The following is a 19,465-nucleotide window of genomic DNA, read 5'->3' as shown; positions in this document are numbered from 1 at the left end:
CCCCACCCTCGGGGCTCCCGGCACCCAGCTGACATCTGGGGGCCCTTTTCTCCACTCGCGGTTTCCTGCCTCCCTTCCGTTCCGACAGAGCCAACCGCTGCCCCACCCAGCTCGCTCACCCTGGCGCCCTGGGAATGGCCATCTGTCCGCTCCCTCCCAGCATCCACGATCGGAGACCCCCCAATGCTCAACCCCCACCAACGTCCTGGACACGCGATGCCTCATCCCAGATTCACAAATCAGAAGCCACCCGCGCAGTGATCATGCTTAAGTCTTAATTTAATGGGTAAAAACATTAAATTATCACACACAACAATTTTTTCCATAAAGCTTAATAAATAGAATCTCTTTTTTTTAAACGCTGTACAAGAGACTGGAAAGATCTTCCAACAAAATATGAATGAACTCATGCTACTCTTTTATTGATTTGAAACACTTCCCCCTCCCCCCATGCCCGAAGCAGGGCACACACTTCAGGGCTCCCTATCTCCACAGCCGACCAAGGTCACCAGGTTCCAGGAGCCCTGGAGGTGATGACCTCACTCTGGGACTGGGGCTTTAAACGCTCTGCCCTTGAGTCTAATCTGACGCCCCAACAGCCTGGGGTGCAGGAGAAACTGAACCGTTTAGGCAGCTGTAGCCTGTAGGAGCCCTTCTCTGTCCAACACACCGAAAGGAGTGAGAAAAACAAACGAGAAACGTCCCCCAAACACACGCACCCCAGAAATCAACACCAATAAGCCACAAACAGCTCCTCCTCCTCCCTTCTGCAATGAGAGGAGGAGAAGAGAAAGTGTTTCTTTCCTCCTCTTCTGATATAGAACCCACTCTTGATCGAAAGGGTGGCCCTGGGTCACAGCGGGATTACTGTGTGCCCCTGCAGGATGTCCAAGAGGTCCTGAGCCCCTCTCTGCCTCGCCAGCTCCAGGGGTGTGAGCCCGCTGGCGTCCCTGTGATGGAGGTCAGACTCAGAAGCCAGGAAGCTGACCACAGCGCTGTGGCCCTCCCGCACCGCCAGATGGATGGGCAGCGCTCCTGTGCCATCAGGAGCGTTGACATCCGCACCATGCTCCACAAGGACCTTCAGGGTGTCCAGGAACCCGGTGCGGGCTGCGTCATGGATGGGACTGGTACCAGAGTCGTCCTGGACATTGGGGCTGGCACCTTGCTTCAGAAGTTCCAAGGCGATGGTGGGGCTTCCAAACATCATGACCTATGTGTGGACAGAGGGTCAGGAGGTCCTCAAGGAAGGGGGTCTAGAAAAGAGTCACTGGAGAGGAGGCTCGTCCAGAAAGACGGTCCTCCAGGAATAGAAAACGCCAGAGAAGAGGTCAACTAGACAATGGAGACACCCCAGGAAGGCAAGCCCCTGGGAGGTTGTTGGGGGTCCCAGAGAACAAGTTCTACTAGGAACTTTCAAGGACCTGAGAACCTCCCTCAAAGAACCAGAGACCCTCCCCAGTATAGAAGAAGTCTACAGAAAATATAACCCCCCCCCCGCCAGACACTGAGAATGGACACCAGAGAATTTGACAGGCCCCTCAAGGGAAAGGACTGCCCAGGGGAACCTGGAGCCCCTCTGCCCAGGGAGAAGACTCCTCAGGATTCCTAGTCACCTCCTCCAAGAAGTGGGGGCTCTGCAGCAAAATGTCCCCCCCCCAAGATAGAGACCTTATTTGATATAACAGCGTTCTTCTATCGGGGCACCCAGAAGATGCTAAGAATCCGCTCAGCCCCCAGGAATGAAGGACCCCTCCCAAGAAACCAGATGGCTTTCAGCAGCTCCCCAGAAAATGGGATCTCCCCTGGGGAGACATGAATCCCTCCTTCCAGAGATCGGGTCTCAAGAAACCTGAACTGTCCCCATGGAACTGAGACAAAGAAGCTGAGTCCTCACCCGTGGAGCAAGAACCGCTCTGCCTAGAACGAGAATCCTTCAGGGAAGATGAAAAGCCCTCCCCTCCCCCACCCTACCTTCACCCACCACGCACCCCAGGGGACCGTGGGGGACAACAGCTCAAAGAAGGAAGACTGGCGCCCGAGGTGGGGGGGAATCACCAGCGGGGCCCAGGAGATGAGAGGGAAGGGGTCTGGGGTCCCAGTCCTCGCCTGACTCCCCTACCCCACCTTCGCCCGGCAGGCCGGGCCTCACCTGCAGCGCCGTCTTGCCGAAGCGGTTCAGGGCGTCGGGGTGCACCAGCTCGCGGTGCAGAAGGCGGCGCACCTCCTGCACGTCGCCCCGGGCCGCGGCGCCACTCAGCCGGTCACCGGCGCGGACTTCCTCCAGCAGCATGTCGACACTGGGGGGTCTGCGAAGCCCCAGTCCCAGCCCAGGCAGTCAGTGCGGGGGAACCAGGCGCCGCTGCCCCGAGCCGCCCTCCCTCCCGGGGCTCGGTCGCGATGCGCCGGGCCTGCGCTAGACTCCCCGCCTTGGCTCTGCCAGTCCCGGGCTCCCGTGCGACCCCCGCTCTCGCAGCCGGCTCCTCCCCCTGTCAACCCGGCTTGCGGTGAGGGGCTGGGAACCCGGCTCAACCCTCAGCTGCCCGCAGGGCCCAGCCCGGCGCCCGCCCCTTGGGGGCCGGGTCTCCCCCCAACTCACCCTCCCTCCTTCTCCACGGGCGGGGTCTGTTCTGAGCCTGCGCGGCAGCCGCAGCCGACTAAGCCGCCAGGGGGCGGAGCCAGCGCGCCGCCGGCCACGCCCCCGAACGCTGCTGTTTGTTTTCTTACAAACTCGAGACTTTGTAGCCGAGCCCCTTTGCCCAGCCTGCGACCTTACGGCGCTCCGTCCCACACGGCCCGCACAGCCAATGAACGCGCGTCACTGGGGAGGTTTTCGAGCGCTGGTGTGGGCGGCGCGGCTCCTGATTGGCTAGAGCGCGACGACCGGTGGACCGCCGGCAATGGCGGGGTTTTCGGTTTTTCAAACCGGCAGGGCGGGCGGGAAAGAGAGCCGGTTTAACTGACCCAAGGGAGAAAGGTCAGGGACAGGGTAGTGCGGGCTGCTCCGATATTTCGGCGCCTCCGGGGGAGAAGGGAAGCAGGGCTAGGACTTCCCAGTCCCGGGTTCTACGATTCAGTCACTCACCCGGGGAGCATTTATTAGCTCTTACTCTACGCTGGGAGTTTTATTTCATTCATTGATCCTGCGTGCAGGAACGGTTCTGGGCGTTCGAGAGCGGTCATATAACTGAATAATTTTAGATAGCATTAAGCAGCACAAAAACAATTAAATGAGTAATAGGGATATGTGAGAAGGGACTCAGGCTCTAGATCAGCCGGCTCTGGCAAGGAGGAAAGTTAACCCGACAGCTGCCACGTGGGCGAGGCAGGAAGGAGAGTTGCAGGAGGCAGCTACAGAGGCCTCATTCCAACCCCGGGCCGTGTGGATTGCTGGGGAAAAGCATTCCACGGGGGGGGGCCGTGTGGATTGCTGGGGAAAAGCATTCCACGGTGGGGGGGCACCGCCGATGCAAAGGCACTGTGGTCGGAGTGTGCCTGGTATGAGTTAGAGAGTGGGAGGAAAGGGGAACTAGTAGGTGGGGTTGGGGTAGGGTAGTGCAGCTCAAGCCTGTGGACTGTGGTGGCCTTTTAACTTTTCAGGCGAGAACCACGGGAGGTTTTAAAAGAGCCTCATCTGATTTAGAAGTTAAGGCGCCCTCTGGCGGCTGTGGGGGGGAGGGAAGTGAAGGCGGAAACGGGTCCCGGGTGAAAGGTGAGCAAAGATGACCCACCGCCCCAGCACGTCAGGGATGTCCCTGGCATTCCCAGTCCCCAGCCGAGAAGCACAAACACAGCAGCTAGACTCTTTTTAATGACACCCTAAAAGTCAGAGGAGTGGCCCAGCAGGGCCTCTGGGCTCAGCAGCTATGAAGGTGCGGCCCCCGGGACCCCCTAAGGCAGACCACTGCAAAAGAAGGCACTCGTGAGGGGGAGTTTCAAGCCCCTCTGATATTTCTTCATATAAAAATCAGGGTGGGAACTGCTGAATCAAACTCATTGCTACACACACACACACACACACACACACACACACACACACACACACACACACACACACCACTTCCCCACCCTCTAAAATCACACACACACCACTTCCCCACCCTCTAAAATCTGCAGCCAGAGCCTGGGGAGAGGGAGCCCTGTGTCCAAGCCTCTGCTCCTCCCTTCTAGCTGGTTCGAACTTGATAATCTGCAGAAAAAACAGTGAGCAGAGACATCTCAGAAAGGGGGAAAGAGGGAAACTACCCCCCCCAAAAAGTCCATGCTGTTTAAACAGGAAGGCTAGAGGGACGGTCTCCCTGAAAAGAGGACATTTCATTTGAGGCCTGAATTGAGGGGCAATGTGGATATTAGGAAAAGAGTCATTCCTAGTGGAAGGCCCTGCAGGTGCAAAAGGCCTGTGGCACTCAATTGGCCCTGAAAATAGTTCACCCAGCTCAGGCTGGGGTGAAACTCAGGCGCCATAACCTTGGCAACAACCTGGTTTCCCAACACGACCTGGGGGTGCTAGGTGTTCACCAGCCTGAAGTTGACCACTGATCCATTATAAAAATGTACAAAGCCGGCACCAGTGGCTCACGCCTGTAATCCTAGCTACTCAGGAGGCAGAGATCAGGAGGACCGAGGTTTGAAGCCAGCCCTGGCAAATTGTTTGCAAGACCTTATCTCAATAAACCATCACAAAAATAGGGCTGGTGGAGTGGCTAAGGTGTAGGCCCTGAGTTCAAACCCCAGCACCACAAAAAAAGAAAAAATGTGCAAACTGAGGCCCTGGGGTGGCACAGCAAGGAGAGACCGGCCTGGAGCTAAGCCTGTTGAGTTTCAGAGTTGTCTGAGGCAGAATGAGACTCAAGCCCTGAGTCTCCACCCCCCCACCTTCTGGACCCCATTGTCCCAGGGAGCCCGGCAGTCTTACCGCCACTCTGGGTGATGTAACGAACCCAGGGAAGGGCCTGATAGCCACTTTTCTCAATGATTTTCATGTAACGGACCTGGAAATGAGCAAAGGAGGGGACACAGGTGACACAGGCCAGACAGAGAGGGAGGGGACTAAGGCTCACAGAGAAAGAGGCCATAGGAAAGGCTTAGGGTCCATGAGAACACAGGCCAGGGATGTGGGGTGACGTGAACCAAGGGACACGAGAGAGGGGGAAGCCACTAAGGTCAGGGAGAGGTGCCCCCTACACTCTCCTCACCTGGATGCCTGAGACGGTGAAGTAGGGAATCTCAAACTTGACCCCAATGGGGGGCCGGCCCTCCACCTCCTCCTTCTCCACACTGGGTAGGCCAAAGTGGGCCCGCATCAGGTACTCCTTGCCCCCCTGAGGGGAGACATGGTCACCAGACTCACTGGGGTGGCCTCGACCCACCCCAGACATCCTCACAAACCAACGCCCAGAACAAGTTCTGTACTTGACTCATTTCACAGACGTGAAAAATCAAGGCTGTTGGGCAGGTGCAGTGGAGCATGCCTATAATCCCAGCCAGTAGGGAGGTACAGACCAGGGGGATTGAGGTTCGAGGCTAGCCAAGGCAAAAAGTTAGAGACCCCATCTCAACTAATAAACCAGACATGGTAGTTCACTATCATCCCAGCAATGGGAGGATGCATAAGTAGGAGGACTGAAGTTTGGTTCTGGTTCCAGACAAAAATGTGAGATAAGACCCTATGTGAAAAATAATCAAAGCAGGAAAGGGCTGTAGGTGTGGCTCAAGCCCTGAGTTCAAACAGCAGTACCCTGTCTCAAAAGACCAAACTCCACCCCCCCCCCCCCCAAAAAAAATAAATTCTCCAGTGAGTCAAGGATGTGGGCACTTGATCATCAGCCCATTTTACAGAGAAGCAAACTGAGTCCGTGGGGGAAAGGGTGAGATGGGTTTCCCAAGCCCACTCAGTGCAGAAAGGCAAAATGAGAAATCTTAACCAGAATGAGTTCCTTGGGACCTTAGAGGAGAAGTTGGGCACTCAAACCCACTTTGGGTCATGAAGCCTCAGTTTACCCAAGTGTGAAAAAGACTGGCCCTGGTTCCATCTTTATCACTCCCAAAGGATGGCTCTCTGGCTTTTTCTCCACTTGCCCCGGGTCCCTTTGCAGTCCTATCTCCCACAAGTACCCCTGCCTGTCCCTGGGTACTCACCGGGAAGGATTTAATACTCCAAATAACTACATTCTTTTCCGGCACGTACTTGGCACTGCCCACACTGGTCTTGAAGCGCGGGGAGTCAGCATCGCTGGGCACAGGCACGGATATCTCCACGCCATTGGCCACTGACTGCTTCTTAAACTGCCCCTTGGCCTACCCGGGAGAGACAAGGGGTATGAAGAATTCACTCACAGCCGGGCACAGTGGCTCACGCTTATAATCCCAGCTACTTGGGAAGCTGAGATGGGGAGGATTGCAGTATCAGACCAGCTGGGCAAATAGTTCTCAGGACCCCATCTCCAAAATAACCCAAGCAAAATTGACTGGAGGTGTGACCCAAGCAGTAGAGCGCCTGCTTTGCAAGTGTGAAGCCCTGAGTTCAAATCCCAGTCCCACCAAAATAAATTTAAAAATTAAATTCGCTCAAACATTCACCTTTTTTTTTTTTTTTTTAAATGCTAGGCAAGTTCTCTAACACTGAGCTGTACTCCCAGTCCTTTTGTTTGTGTTTTGTTTTTGAGACAGGTTCTCAATAATTTTCCCCCAGCTGGCCTAGAGCTCATTTTTTCCACCTTTACCTCCTGAGCAGCTGGGATTACAGCCACACACAGCCATGCCCAGCCCATCAGTTTCCATGTGGTATCTGGCATTAACTGAGCCCATCAAAGTGTTGGGTTCATTGCCAAGCAGTTAGCCCTCTCACTAATTCTCTATAGTAGGGGTTGGGGCTGGGGGCGTACAGCACCTGCCTAGCCTGCATGAGGCCCTGTGTTCCATCCCCAGCAGTGCAAATAAACAATAAATAAATGAATACACTTGAGGGCAAGAAAGGACTGTAAGGAGGTGATATTTAAGCAAATAACAGGAGGAGACAGGTGGATATCTGGGTTGCAGGGGCTGGATGATCCAGGAAAAGGGAAAGGCCAATGCAAAGGCCCTGGGGTAGGACTTTGCTTGGTGCTCTTCAGAAACCGTGAGAAGGCCACTGTGGCTGGAGTGAGTGCAGGGGACAAAGGAAGTACAGTCAGGGAGGTGACAGGAAAGTCAGTGCAGGGCCTTGTGGGCCCCAGGAAGGTCTCTGGCTTTTGCTGTCTCTTCTTGCTGGAGATGAAACCCTGGGCCTCATCATGGGAAGCAGGAGCTCTGCCACTGAGCCACACTGCTAGCCCCTAGGGATCTATTTTGAAGGCTCAGCTAAGAAAATTTGCCCATCACTCATCACCTATCTCAAGTGGCCTGCAAGCCCCTTAGGTTGGGGACAATGACCATACCTTTTGTTTTCTTCCCATGTGCCTGTTAGTCTCTTATATAAAGTACAGGCTGAATTAAAATCAATGTGACCAGCTAACAGTCTTTTCATTATTGAAACATTGCAGAGAATACTCCGTGAACATCAGGAGTCAAGGACTCTGAGGACAAGAAAAGAAAGTGGATAGCATGCCCAGCACAGCAGAGCCCTGAAAGGGCTGAGGGAGGGAGGCCCCAGCTGAAAGAAGAGTAGGAATGGCAGGTACAAAGGCCCTGTGGCCAGCACACTTGAAAATCAACCAGGAGTCCAGTGTGGCTGGCAGTGTGAGCGAGGAGGGTGAGGTGAGCTCAGATAGGGAAGAGGACAGGATGGAATAGATTCTCTTAATAAGTGTTCCACCAGAGCCCACCTTGACCATGATTTCCACTCGGCTATGGGAGAATTTTTCAATGACAGACTCAATCCAGATCAGTGGCTTCACCTGTAGACAGAAAGGACCGTTGTAGTTCTGGCAGACTCTGATGTCAGCCCTCAGCCCACCCCACCATCCTGGGGTTTGACCCTGCCTCACCTGGGTGCTGAGGCGATAGGACATGAGCTCAAAGTCCCCATCAGGTGGGATGAAGGAAATGGTTCGGTCATTGTCAAAGCGAGAAAGTCGCACACACTGGTGGAATTTCACGTCCTCCAGCTCCACGGACTTGTTCTTGCTGCCTGAAACTCGGAACCCAGCAAGCAGAGTGACCCTGGGGGGTCAGGGAAGGGACTCAACCTTCACCTTCCCCACCCACTACCACCTTCACCCCACATGACACATAGGGAAACTGAGACCCAGAGAGCCTGGCTCCCGCCGTCAGGCCTTTAATTATAATGTTAATGGGTCTCCTCCTCCCACTACAAAGGTCAGGACTGCGCGTGGAACAAAACCTGCTCAATATTTAAAAAAAAAAAAAAAGCATTGTTCCAGTGAACTTGAAGCTGCAGTACTGGACTTGACCAGCAGAGGACGCGCGAGGCGCGAGTACTTATTTCAGAACTGGCTGCAATTTGGGTCCCCAGATACCACCAGCCGGGCCTCGGGTTCCCTTGTGCACCCCTGGGAAGGAGGTCCCCCCAAATCTTACGGCCAGTGAGCTCAAAGAGCACGCGGTCGTTGAGGCCTAGCCGCAGCTCTGGCATTCCCGACAGAAACACCTTGAGTTTGATGGTGCCTACAATCTCACTCAGTAGGACACTGCCGTTGGCATTGACCTGGGGGAGGGGGAGGGAGGTCATATGGAAGGAAGGGGGCCAGCAGGTAAAAGGCCCTGCCTCCTGCCCTCCCCCCCCAGGCCTTGGTGGGGTGCCATGGAGGTGTGGGGCTCACCAGCAGATTGACAGACTCTATGACATCAATGAAGACCTCGTTTTTCTTATATTTGATGCCCTCAGAGCGCCAAGACACAGCGTTGGTGACAGTGGGTGGCACCCGCGACTTGCCAGTCTCCAACTTGTTGCCCTGCTGCGTGATGTACCTGGTGGGACAGCATCAGGCACCAGCAGCTACACCCAGGGACGCCTCCCCAGCCCTGCCCTGTGCGCTTGCACCCAGCACCCACTCACTCCTGCAGAATCTTGCTGTCCGTGGTCTGCGGGAAGCCGAAGTCCATGAGCTCGTCCAGCAGCTCGTAGACGATGACAAAGTTGTCACGGATGCTCTCCTCCTCCAGCTCCTTGAAGTACTCACAGAAGACCTGGGGTGGCAGCAGACAGACACCCCCAACCCCCATAGGTCATGGTCATGGGCTGGCTGTCCACTCAGCCATTCATTCAACACACAAGTTATGAGCACCTGCTGCATACTTGGACTGAGACATGAATGGTCAACCAATCAGTTGGGGGGGGGGGTTGTCTCTGTCCTCACAGCCTGCTGAGGAAAATGGACAGGTCACCAATATGGGACCAATGTGACCCGACATGCTGGGAGCAGTGAGAAAGAAAGCATGAGAAACTGCAGAGGACCAGAGTGCAGAGAGGTCTGGGAAGATGTGTGGAAAGAAGAATTAAAACACCCTTTATGCCAGGCACTGGGGGTTCATACCTGTAATCCCAGCTACTTGGAGGCTGAGATTGGGAGGATCAAGGTTTGAGGCCAGCCCAGAGAAATAGTATGTAAGACCTCCATTTCCAAAATAACCAGAGCAAAAGGGATTGGAGGTGTGGCTCAAGCTACAGAACACCTGCTTTTTGAGTGTGAAGCCCTGAGTTCAAACCCTAATACTGTCCAAAAAAAAGAAAAGAAACCAAGATATAAAACTATCTCCTGCTGGGCACCAGTGGCTCATGCCTGTAATCCAACTTACTCAGGAAGCAGAAATCAGAAGGATTGAGGTTTGAAATCAGCCTGGGCAAATAGTTCTGGAGACCCTATCACAAAAATACCCAACATAAAAAAGGGCTGCCTTGCAAGTGTGAGGCCCTGAGTTCAAATCCCCAAAAAAACGATCTCCAGACTATTAAATAAGTTGTAAATATCATGTTTAGACTTGAGTGGATCCCATCCCTGACATAACTCATTATGCATATGCAAATATCCCACAATGTGAACAGATCGAATATCTGAAACACTCAAGAATTTCAGATAAGGGATTCTGTTATCTGTATCACTCAGCAGAGAAATTGTCACTCATTCAACATTTGAACCTGCACCAAGCCCACTGGCCTTTTTTCTAGTCACACCTCGGGGCCTTTGCATCTGCTGTATCCTCTGCCTAGCATGCTGTCCTTCCAGCTCACCTCACAGTGGGTTGTCATTCAGGCCTCAGCTCAGATGTCCCTTTTTCTATGATCTGTTCCTTCCCCTTCTGTGAGACAGCACCCCTGTCCTAATCAAAGTGTTCCATTCGGTCTCCTCCATGCCCTCTAACTCACCAGGACATTTTCTGATTCCTTTGATTAACATCAATGGCCAAGAGAGCCAGGACTTTACCTGTCCCCTCCATACCCGTGTCCCCCTTTACCTGGCAGAGGGAAGGCCAATCATTAAGTATTTCTTTACTTTTATTGAGATGGGGCCTCACTATGTAGCCCAAACCAGTCTCAAATTCTCGATCCTGTAGCCTCAGACTCCCAAGTGCTGAAATTACAGGTGTGTGTCACCATACCTGGCTAACAAATAGTCACATTTATCAAGAGTAGCACGTGTAGCCAGGCACTGGTGGCTCACACCTGTCATCCTAACTATTCAGGAGGATCACAGTTCAATGTCAGCCTGGGCAAATAGTTTGCAAGACTGTATCTCAAAAAACCCTTCAAAGAAAAGAGCTGGTGGAGTGGCTCAAGGTGTAGGCCCTGAGTTCAAATCCCAGCATGGCGGGGGGGGGAGGAAAAAAAAGAGTCACACATAGTAAGTCCTCAGAAAAGCACAGTGTGTGACTATTATATTGATTCATAATAATACTCTCTGTAATAATAAACCTTGTTGAGCACTTACTGTATGCACTTGGGCTCTGTAGCCACACGTTTTCTGTCTAACCAGTGGATTCAACTGGTTATGAGTCAAAAATTTACAAAAAGAACCCCGGGGTCAGTGGCGATAACATCTCAACAAGCTGGGCTTGGTGACATACACCTGTCCTCCCAGCTATGTGGGAAGATCAAAGTGTAGGCTAGTCTGGGCATAAACGGAAGCCCTGACTTCAAACCCCAGTACTGACAAAATAAATAAATATATTTGAAAAAGAAAAAATTATTCCCTAAACAATACAATCTAACAGTTTTTTGCACAGCCTTAACACAGTTCATCTAGAGCTGGTTGAAAGCATACGAGAGGCTGAGTTCTGTGCAAATGCTACAGCCTTTTTATATACGTACTTGAGCAAGGTGGCTTTGGACATCTTGGGTGGTCCTGGAGCCAATCTCCATGGAAATGACTAAACTGAGTATCTTTGTCCTCATAGATATTCATTTGACTAATTGGTACAATGCCTCTGAGCCAGCTCATAATAACCTCCAGTTCAGACAGGGACAGGGACTTGTTCAAAGTCACACAGCAAAAAAGTGGGAGAGCTAGGATTGGAGCCCAAGTCCTCTGGCTCAGCTGGAGGACATATACTTGGGAATCTCCTTGGCTCCTGTGCTAGAGGGACAAATGACCTCCTAAGCATCTAAGAAAACAGTGGTGGAGAGGGACGGGCAAGAGCTCACTCACCTAAGGTCAGGGCTTTGGAAAGGGGAGGGCACAAAAGGTAGACTGACAGACCAGCCGGCCAATGAGCGGCCAGTACCTACCTCCACCGTCTTGTAGAGGAAGGAGTAGACCAGAGAGGCGTTTGCGTTCTTCAGCGTGGTGGCCACCACTGGGGTCAGCAAGGTTAAGGAAAAGGTGCTTTTGCTGGGGGGGGGGGGGGGGAACTCCACTGTCCCCTGCCACCCCCCCAACTGTCCCCATTCCCCCCTGAGTCACTGCATATGTGCAGCCCCCGCCTGGGCTGGGTACGGTAGAGATTGCTGTGTTTGATCCACAGGAAGTGGACCCGGCCATGGCTCAGCAGCGGGGCCAGCGCGCCTTCTTCCTCCCGCTGCATGAGCAGAGGCATGAAGTTATCGATCTCCGTCATGGCCACGTCGCCTTTATAGTTGCGGCTGATCAAGGGCTGAGGATGGGCAGAGAGGAAGGGGTCACCACCAGTATCCGAGAACCCACCCCATGAGGGTCTTGGAGTACCTAATTTTGACCAGGCTTCCTAGCTGAGGCACCTGGGCGAGGCACTGCCTCTGCGTGCCTCGGTTTCCCCGCCTGTTAAGTGGACATGTGATAGCAACAGCCCTCACTGAGGTCTAGTCTGTTTACTACACAGTGAGTGTTTGGGACTGAGGAGGTGCAACTCAGTGGTTCAGCACTTACCTGGCCATGTGCCAGGCCCTGGATTCATCCCCAGCACCAGAAAAAGCAATCACACAGCTGGGTTCCTGTAATCCTAGCTACTTGGGAGGCTGAGATCAAGAGGATGGAGGATCGAGGCCAGCCATAGTTCATGCGACCCGGCCCACCCCCACCCCATCTCCAAAATAACCAGAGCAAAACGGACTGGAGGTGTGGCTCAAGAAGTAGGGTGCCCACTTTGCAAGAGCAAAGCCCTTTCAAACCCCAGTCCCACCAAAAAAAATTGGAAAAAAAAAACCCCTCAATCAGACTGTACATTTCCTAATTTCTTCAGTTCTCACTGTTTTCCACATTGGGGGGACTGAGGCTGTAAATATGGCCACAGGGAGTGGGAAATGACATCGAACCTGATCTTGTCTAAGGCTTCAAAAGTACCAAGACGATGAAGCTGGGATTATTTTTCGTTTTGCTTTGTTTGTTTGTTTTGAGACAGGGTCTTGCCTGTTGCTCAGGCTGTTCTTGAACTCCTGGCTCAAGAGATCCTCCTACCTCAGCCTCCCGAGTAGCTGGAACTACAGGCCTGCACCCCCGCACCCTCTCAGCTGTCACTATTATTATGAGCAGGAAATTTAATTTCCCCATGTTGTTATCAATCCCATTAAACGAAGGAGACATCAGGAAGGGACACAGCAGCTTCGAAGGGACTCTTTTGCCTTCCCCAGGGGTGATTGTTAAGGACATTTTTATCTCCATTTATTGACGCCTTAGGTTTGCAGCAGGACTAAGTGGTTCACACGCCGAGTCTCAGTGAGTGGGGGCCTTTCTAATTCCCACTTCTCACACAGAGAAACTGAGGTTCAGAAAGGCGAAGCCCCTTGTCTCGGGCACACGATGTGTAAATGCTGGAGATGGGATCCGACCCAAGGGTCCCATGGATTGCTGGGGACCGCAGTGTCCCCCCTGCGGTATCCCTGGCCCGCGCGCACAGTGCGCGGCCTCACCTGTCGCTCCCTCAATTCCTGGCGCCCCCCCTCACCTTGCCCTTGACGTCGAGAATGAAGACGGCCGAGGCAGACATGGTGGCGGCCGGTGGACCTAGGAGGCGGGGACCGAGCGCCAAGAGGCGACCGCGGCGCAGCTTCCTTCTTCCTGCGGAAGCGCCCGCGCCCAGGTGAGCACCCAGGTGAGTGCGTCTTAAAGGGGAGGCCACCAGGTGAGCGGCGCAGTCTGCCGACGCGAAGATCGCTGCAGGCTGGGGAGGGGGCGACGTGGGGTGGGACAGCTAGCCCGCCTCACACTCCCTAGGCAATTAAGAGAGCCTGTGTGGATGTAAGGAGATCCCTTCCAATTGTCCATGCATGCATGCATGCATCCCCCCATCCATTCATCCACCCACTCACCCATGCATTCATCCACCCACTCACCCATGCATTCATCCACCCACTCACCCATGCATTCATCCACCCATCTGCTCACCCACTCACCCATGCATTCATCCATCCATCCATCCATCCATCCACTCACCCATCCATTCATCCATCCATCCATCCATCCATCCATCCACCCATCCATCCATCCACCCACTCACCCATGCATTCATCCACCCATCCGCTCACCCACTCACCCATGCATTCATCCATCCATCCATCCATCCATCCACTCACCCATCCATTCATCCATCCATCCATCCATCCATCCATCCACCCATCCATCCACTCACCCATCCATTCATCCATCCATCCATCCATGTATCTATTCACACATCCATCTATCCATCCACCCACCCACTTATTCATCCATCTACCCACCAATTCACCCACCCATCCACCCACCCATTCATCTACCTATCCAACCACCCATCCATCCACCCACTTGTCCATTTATTCATCCATCCATCTCCTTCCTCCTGTCTGTCCATCACACATGTCAAACCCAATAGGGGAATTTTCCCTATTCATATGTTGTGTCCCCAGTGCCTGTCACTGAATGTTCAATATTTGTTCAACTAATTCATTCATTCAATAAATTTTACTAGTTAATTTATTCTTTGTGGTTTTTGTTTTGTTTGGTCTTTTGGCAGTCCTGGGGTTTGAACTCAGGGCCTTCACCTTGAGCCACTCCACCATCCCTTTTTGTGATAGTTTTTTTTTTTTCAAGATAGGGTCTCACGAACTATTTTCTTAGGCTGGCTTCAAACCTTGATCTTCCTGATCTCTGCCTCCTGAGTGGCTAGGATTACAGGTGTGAGCCACCAGTGCCTGGACTAAATTTATTCTTTCCCTAAAATTCTTCCATTTGGCCCCAAGAACTGTAGGTAACAAAGCAGGACAAGTGATGGTACTTTTATTATTAATAATATTACTTATTCATTTATTTTATTATTTTGAGGGGGCTAGAATTACAGGCATGAACCGCCAGCACCTGGCTCTCTTCCCTCCTTTCTTAAGGAAAGGACAATCCCTCTTCCAGCTTGTCTCTTATTTGCATTGGGGACAAAGTCCTGGAGATGGTTGCATTTGAGCGCATTTACTGCTCCAGTGGCCAGGTTGCTTACAGCAGAAGCAGGCCCCATTTTTGGCGCCATAGTCAGAGGCACTGGGTTGTCCAGTGGCCTGGGGTAGGTCCTCTTTAATGGCATTGCCAGTAGTACCAACCATCAGCTGCATAGACTTTACACCTTCCTTTTAAGTTGATTTACTTAATTTTAGCCTTTCTTGATTCTCCATCACTAGTGCTGAAATTTTGAAAAGTCACATCCACCATTTCTCAGAATGGGGGTATCTGTCCCTTACAAGTTTCTGGAGTTGTGCTAACTGTCAAGGGCCAATTGGGAGATGAAGTTCACAGCCAGAATAGATTTTCCTTCCATGGAGTCAAGGTCTAAATGAGTGAAATGGTAGCGCTTGTCAGATAAGCAGGAAAGGAACTGGGCAGGATTTTCATCTGCACCCTGGGTGATCTCTCTTACTTTGTTAAAATTAACAGTTCTGGGTGTTTGTGTGTGTGTACTTGGCCCCTTGGCTCACACCTGTAATCCTAGGTGATCAGGAGGATCATGGTTTGAGGCCAGTTGTACAAATAGTTTCAAGAGACCCTATCTCAAAAATACCCAATACAAAACAGGGCTGGCAGAATGAATGGTTCAAGTGTAGAGCGCCTGCCTAGCAAGTATGAGGCATTGAGTTCCAACCCCACTGCTGCCAAAAATAATTTTTTTTTAAAGTTCCTAAGGTCTTATTGTAATCTATTGTTTCTAGATTTGGACTTCCTGTTTACAGAGTGACAAAGGGCCAGACTTTATTTCTTAAATTACTCATCAGGTGACACAGCATGGGAGTTGCTTATTAACTCCACTCTACCTGGCAACCTCAGTCCTCTGGAAAAAGGAAAAAAGAGACAGCTCATGAACCTCTCTTTGAAACTCCGCCAGGGATGTTCTGGCACCTCTGTCTCCTTGCACCTTAATTTCCTCAGAACCCTCCTCTGTTAGCATCTTATTTACTTACCATTAAACTAACCCAGTAGCTTCTCAAAAAGTATGCTGTCAAACTCTTCCTTAACCTAGAGACTGTACTTTTTTTTATTTAGTAGGATTGGGGTTTGAACTCAGGGCTTCACACTGGCAGAGCAGGTGCTCTACCACTTGAGCCACACTGCCAGTCCATTTTTGCTCTGGTTATTATTATTATTTTTTTAATGCTCTGGTTATTTTTTTGTTTGTTTGTTTTTCTTTTTTTTTTCATTTTTCTTTTATTATTCATATGTGCATACAAGGCTTGGTTCATTTCTCCCCCCTGCCCCCACCCCCTCCCTTACCACCCACACTGCCCCCTCCCTCTCCCCCCCCCAATACCCAGCAGAAACTGCTCTGGTTATTTTGAAGATGGGGGGTCTCACGTACTATTTGTCAAGCTGGACTGCAATGCTGATCCTCCCAATCTCAACCTCCCAAATTAGGATTACAGGTACGAGCCATCAGTGCCCAGTTTTGTTTTTTTGAGACAGGGTCTTGATCTGTAGCCCAGACTGGCCTTGAGCTCTCAATTTTCCTGCCTCAGCCTCCCAAGTGCTGGGATTACAGGTATGCACCACCACACTTATTCTTCTGTCTTGCTAGATACACATTTTGTTTTGTTGACAGTACTGGGGTTAGAACTAAGGGTTTGCTAGGCAGGTGCTCTACCACTTGAACCACTCGGCCAGCCCTTTTTTTTTGCAATGGGTATTTTCAAGATATGGTCTCTTGAACTATTTGTCCCAGCGGACCTCGAACCTGGATCCTCCTCATCTCTGCCTCCCAAGTAGCTAGGATTATAGGTGTGAGCCACTTGTGCCTGCCTTGGGGTTTCTTATTTTATTGCTGAGTTTGAATCCAAGGCCTTGTGCATATGAAGCAAGTGGTCTACCACTGAGCTACGCCCCCTGCCCTTCAGTATTTTATTTTTGCTTTTGAGATAGGGTCTCACTAATTTGAACTTGGCTGTCCTTGAACTTGGGATCCTCCTGCCTCTGCCTCCCAAGTACTTATACTTAGGTGTGCACCATCACACCCAGTGTTATTATATGCAGGCACTGCCCTAAATGTCCCCGAAGCAGGAATCCACGGGACAAAGGTTTGAGTTACAGAAACCTATAATCTTCACTTAATGGGTGGGAAACTAAGACTCAACTCAGAGAGGGTAAGTGACTTTCAGAAAGTCACCCAGCCAGAAAAGTGTCAGAGCTGGAATTCCAGCCCTACAAAGCCCAAGATTTTATACCGCCTCTGCCCACAAGAGGGAGGCCTCCACATTCCTACCAGCGTCCTGCTCTTGGTGATGGTGTATGTGTGTGCAGAGGGGGTGTGTGTGTGCAGGAATGGGTCACTCCAGCCTAGCCATTGCAGAACTCTGAAAGAATCCCTCTCCTGGGGGCCTGAGATGCTTTCAGACAGTAAACAGAACACAAAAGCTCGGGCCCAGAGCCCTGGAATCTGAAACTCAAGGCTGGTTTGGCTGAAAAATTCATGAGCCCGAAAGCTTCAGTGAGGCCAGAGAACAGAGCAGTTCTGTGTCCTGCCTCTGCCCAGCCTGGCCTGCCTCAGCTGCTACCACCCCCGTCTCCCAGAGGCAGTGTCCCTTTCCCAGTTCAGCCTAAATGTCTTGTTCTCCCTCCAGGGACCCTGCCCTAGGCTCCATCTGCATTTCCTTCTCCACCCCACTGAAGGGATCTCTGTGGAATTCACAGTTACTATGGTCCTCACTCACTCTCACATCCTCCATGGCTCCTCATTGCCCTTGCACTACCCCACCTGGAACATTCAGATCCTGCTGACCTCAGCCACAGGGCACCACTTGAACACTTTGCCCCAGACATAGTGACTTCCGTAGCTTCAGTTCCTCTCTCTCTTTCTTTCTTCTGGCATGTGACCCCTCATTGCAAAATTCTAACCCTGTCTTATGTTCTCTGAGTTATGTCTTATGCTTTCTGAGTGCCTGAATTTCCTCTTTCACAACTGGGTTATACCATATATCTTATATTATTTATTTATTTTATGGTACTGGGGTTTGAACTCAGGACCTCACACTTGCTAGGCAGGTGCTCTACCACTTGAGCCTCTCTGCCAGCCTTGTTATGTGATGGATTCTTTCAAGATAGGGTCTCATGAACTATTTGTCCAGGCTGGCCTCCAACCTCAATCCTCTTGATCTCTGCCTCCTGAGTAGCTAGGATTACAGGCGAGAGCCACTGGCACCCAGCTTCAAAGTCTTTTTTGTTTAGTAAAATATAGATGTGTGTTCGTGTGAGAGGTTTTCCCTAGACTCACTTCCTCTCTCACTCTTTTTCCCATGCTCTGTGGGAATGACTGAATGACTGAGTGTAATTTGCTGGTTGTACTTAATGGTACAATCTGAACAGCTGAACTCTTCCGGAAGGGGTGTAGCTGGGGTGGGGAGTGTGTGAGATGTGGTTCACACTTTGAGGAGTTCAACTCCTCCTACTGCCCCATGCACACTGCATCACAGTGGGTAAGTTGCTTAACTTCTCTGAGTCACTTCTCCCTGCTGGAAAGTGGTATAAAGATTTAATATAAACCATTTAATGCCTTTCCTGAGCTGGGTAAGCTCTCTATAAACATTCGGTTTTGTCATAACCTTTCCAAACCACTTCAGTTTTGTTTTTTTTTTTTTGGGGGGGGGGATGGGAATCCAACCCAGAGCCTCACACAATCTAGGCAGGTGCTCTGCCACTTGAGTCATGCCCTTAGCCCTTTTTGCTTTAGCTTGGCTTTTAGATTGGGTCTTGGGCTGTCCTGGGACCATGATTTTCCTACCTCCACTCCTGAGTAGCTGGAATTACAGGCTGTGCCCAATTAAAATTTTTATTTTGGCGGGGAGCAATACTGTGATTTGAACTCAGGGCCTACTTAGCAGTTGCAAAGCGAGCATGCCACCACTTAAGCCACAGCCCCAGTCCAGGACTTTTCCATTTTTAACTGTAACATATACAAAGAAAGGGCAGAAGTCAAATTCTCACACACTGAACCCACCCGTGAAACCACAATTCTGTTCTGTCACCCAGATGCCCTGCCTCTCCCTTCCTCTGTCTGATCACTCCCACCCCTAAAAGCAGCAACTGTTCTGTGTTCAACTGACATAGTTGATTAGCTATACTTATTCTAGAAGTGTATGGAAAAAGGCTTCTTTTGTTAAGCATAACGCCATGTTTTTAAATTCATATGTTTTCACATGTTATCAATAGTTCTTTCCTTTTACTAAAAAATAAAAGATTTTGAACTGGATGCCAGTGGCTCTTGTCTGTAATCCTAGCTACTCAGGAGGCAGAGATCAGGAGGATTGGGGTTTGAGGCCAGTCCCGGCAAATAGTTCCAGAAGTCCCTATCTTGAAAACAGCCAACACAAAAACAGGCTTGGGGAGTCCTGGCTCAAGTGCTAGAGCACCTGTCTAGCAAATGTGAGGTCTTGAGTTCAAATTCTAGTATCACAAAAAAAACCACTTCGCTTTGTTTTTGGTGACAGAGTTTAGCAGTGTAGCCCAGGCTGGCTCAAACTCATAATCCTCCTGCCTCAGCCTCCGGAGCTCTGGGATTACATTCAAGCACCACCATGCCTGGAAAAATTTCATTTTGGAGAAGAGGGGGTCTCACTATGTGGACAGGCTTTAATTTCGGCTATTCTGGTGGGTGTGCTTGGTGATGAGTCGAGGTT

The 19,465-nt window shown here is 51.3% G+C and overlaps 2 protein-coding genes across 6 annotated transcripts; both read right to left on the bottom strand.

The window, feature by feature from the left end:
- Positions 1-261: 261 nt before the first annotated feature.
- Cdkn2d (cyclin dependent kinase inhibitor 2D) lies at positions 262-2,732 on the bottom strand. Its single transcript, XM_020167749.2, has 3 exons — positions 2,600-2,732; positions 2,153-2,309; positions 262-1,213 (listed from the first exon to the last, which is right to left on the bottom strand). Exons 2-3 carry the CDS (start codon positions 2,291-2,293, stop codon positions 854-856), a joined length of 501 nt encoding a protein of 166 aa, XP_020023338.1. The 5' UTR covers positions 2,294-2,309; positions 2,600-2,732; the 3' UTR covers positions 262-853.
- A 1,059-nt stretch (positions 2,733-3,791) lies between these two features.
- Positions 3,792-13,413, bottom strand: Ap1m2 (adaptor related protein complex 1 subunit mu 2). 5 transcript variants are annotated; one of them, XR_012441355.1, is made up of 13 exons: positions 13,294-13,413; positions 11,871-12,027; positions 11,663-11,730; positions 8,996-9,126; positions 8,760-8,907; positions 8,518-8,644; positions 7,965-8,113; positions 7,803-7,874; positions 6,139-6,297; positions 5,196-5,321; positions 4,916-4,991; positions 4,090-4,189; positions 3,792-4,035 (listed from the first exon to the last, which is right to left on the bottom strand). XR_012441355.1 is itself a non-coding variant. In XM_020167736.2 (12 exons), the coding sequence occupies exons 1-12, from the start codon at positions 13,333-13,335 to the stop codon at positions 4,167-4,169; spliced, it is 1,278 nt and encodes a 425-aa protein (XP_020023325.1). In that variant the 5' UTR covers positions 13,336-13,413; the 3' UTR covers positions 3,792-4,166. The 5 variants fall into 5 exon arrangements, 2 of the variants coding, with proteins under 2 accessions (XP_020023325.1, XP_020023327.1); XR_012441354.1 differs by having other exon boundaries at positions 3,792-4,031; XR_012441353.1 differs by having other exon boundaries at positions 3,792-4,079; positions 4,112-4,189.
- Between the last annotated feature and the right edge of the window lie 6,052 nt (positions 13,414-19,465).

Source organism: Castor canadensis, chromosome 14 (genome assembly GCF_047511655.1).
Source record: "Castor canadensis chromosome 14, mCasCan1.hap1v2, whole genome shotgun sequence".
NCBI classification, from domain to species: Eukaryota; Metazoa; Chordata; class Mammalia; order Rodentia; family Castoridae; genus Castor; species Castor canadensis.
Note: the sequence above shows the minus strand (reverse complement) of the source record. Positions and strands in the feature narration are given on the sequence as shown.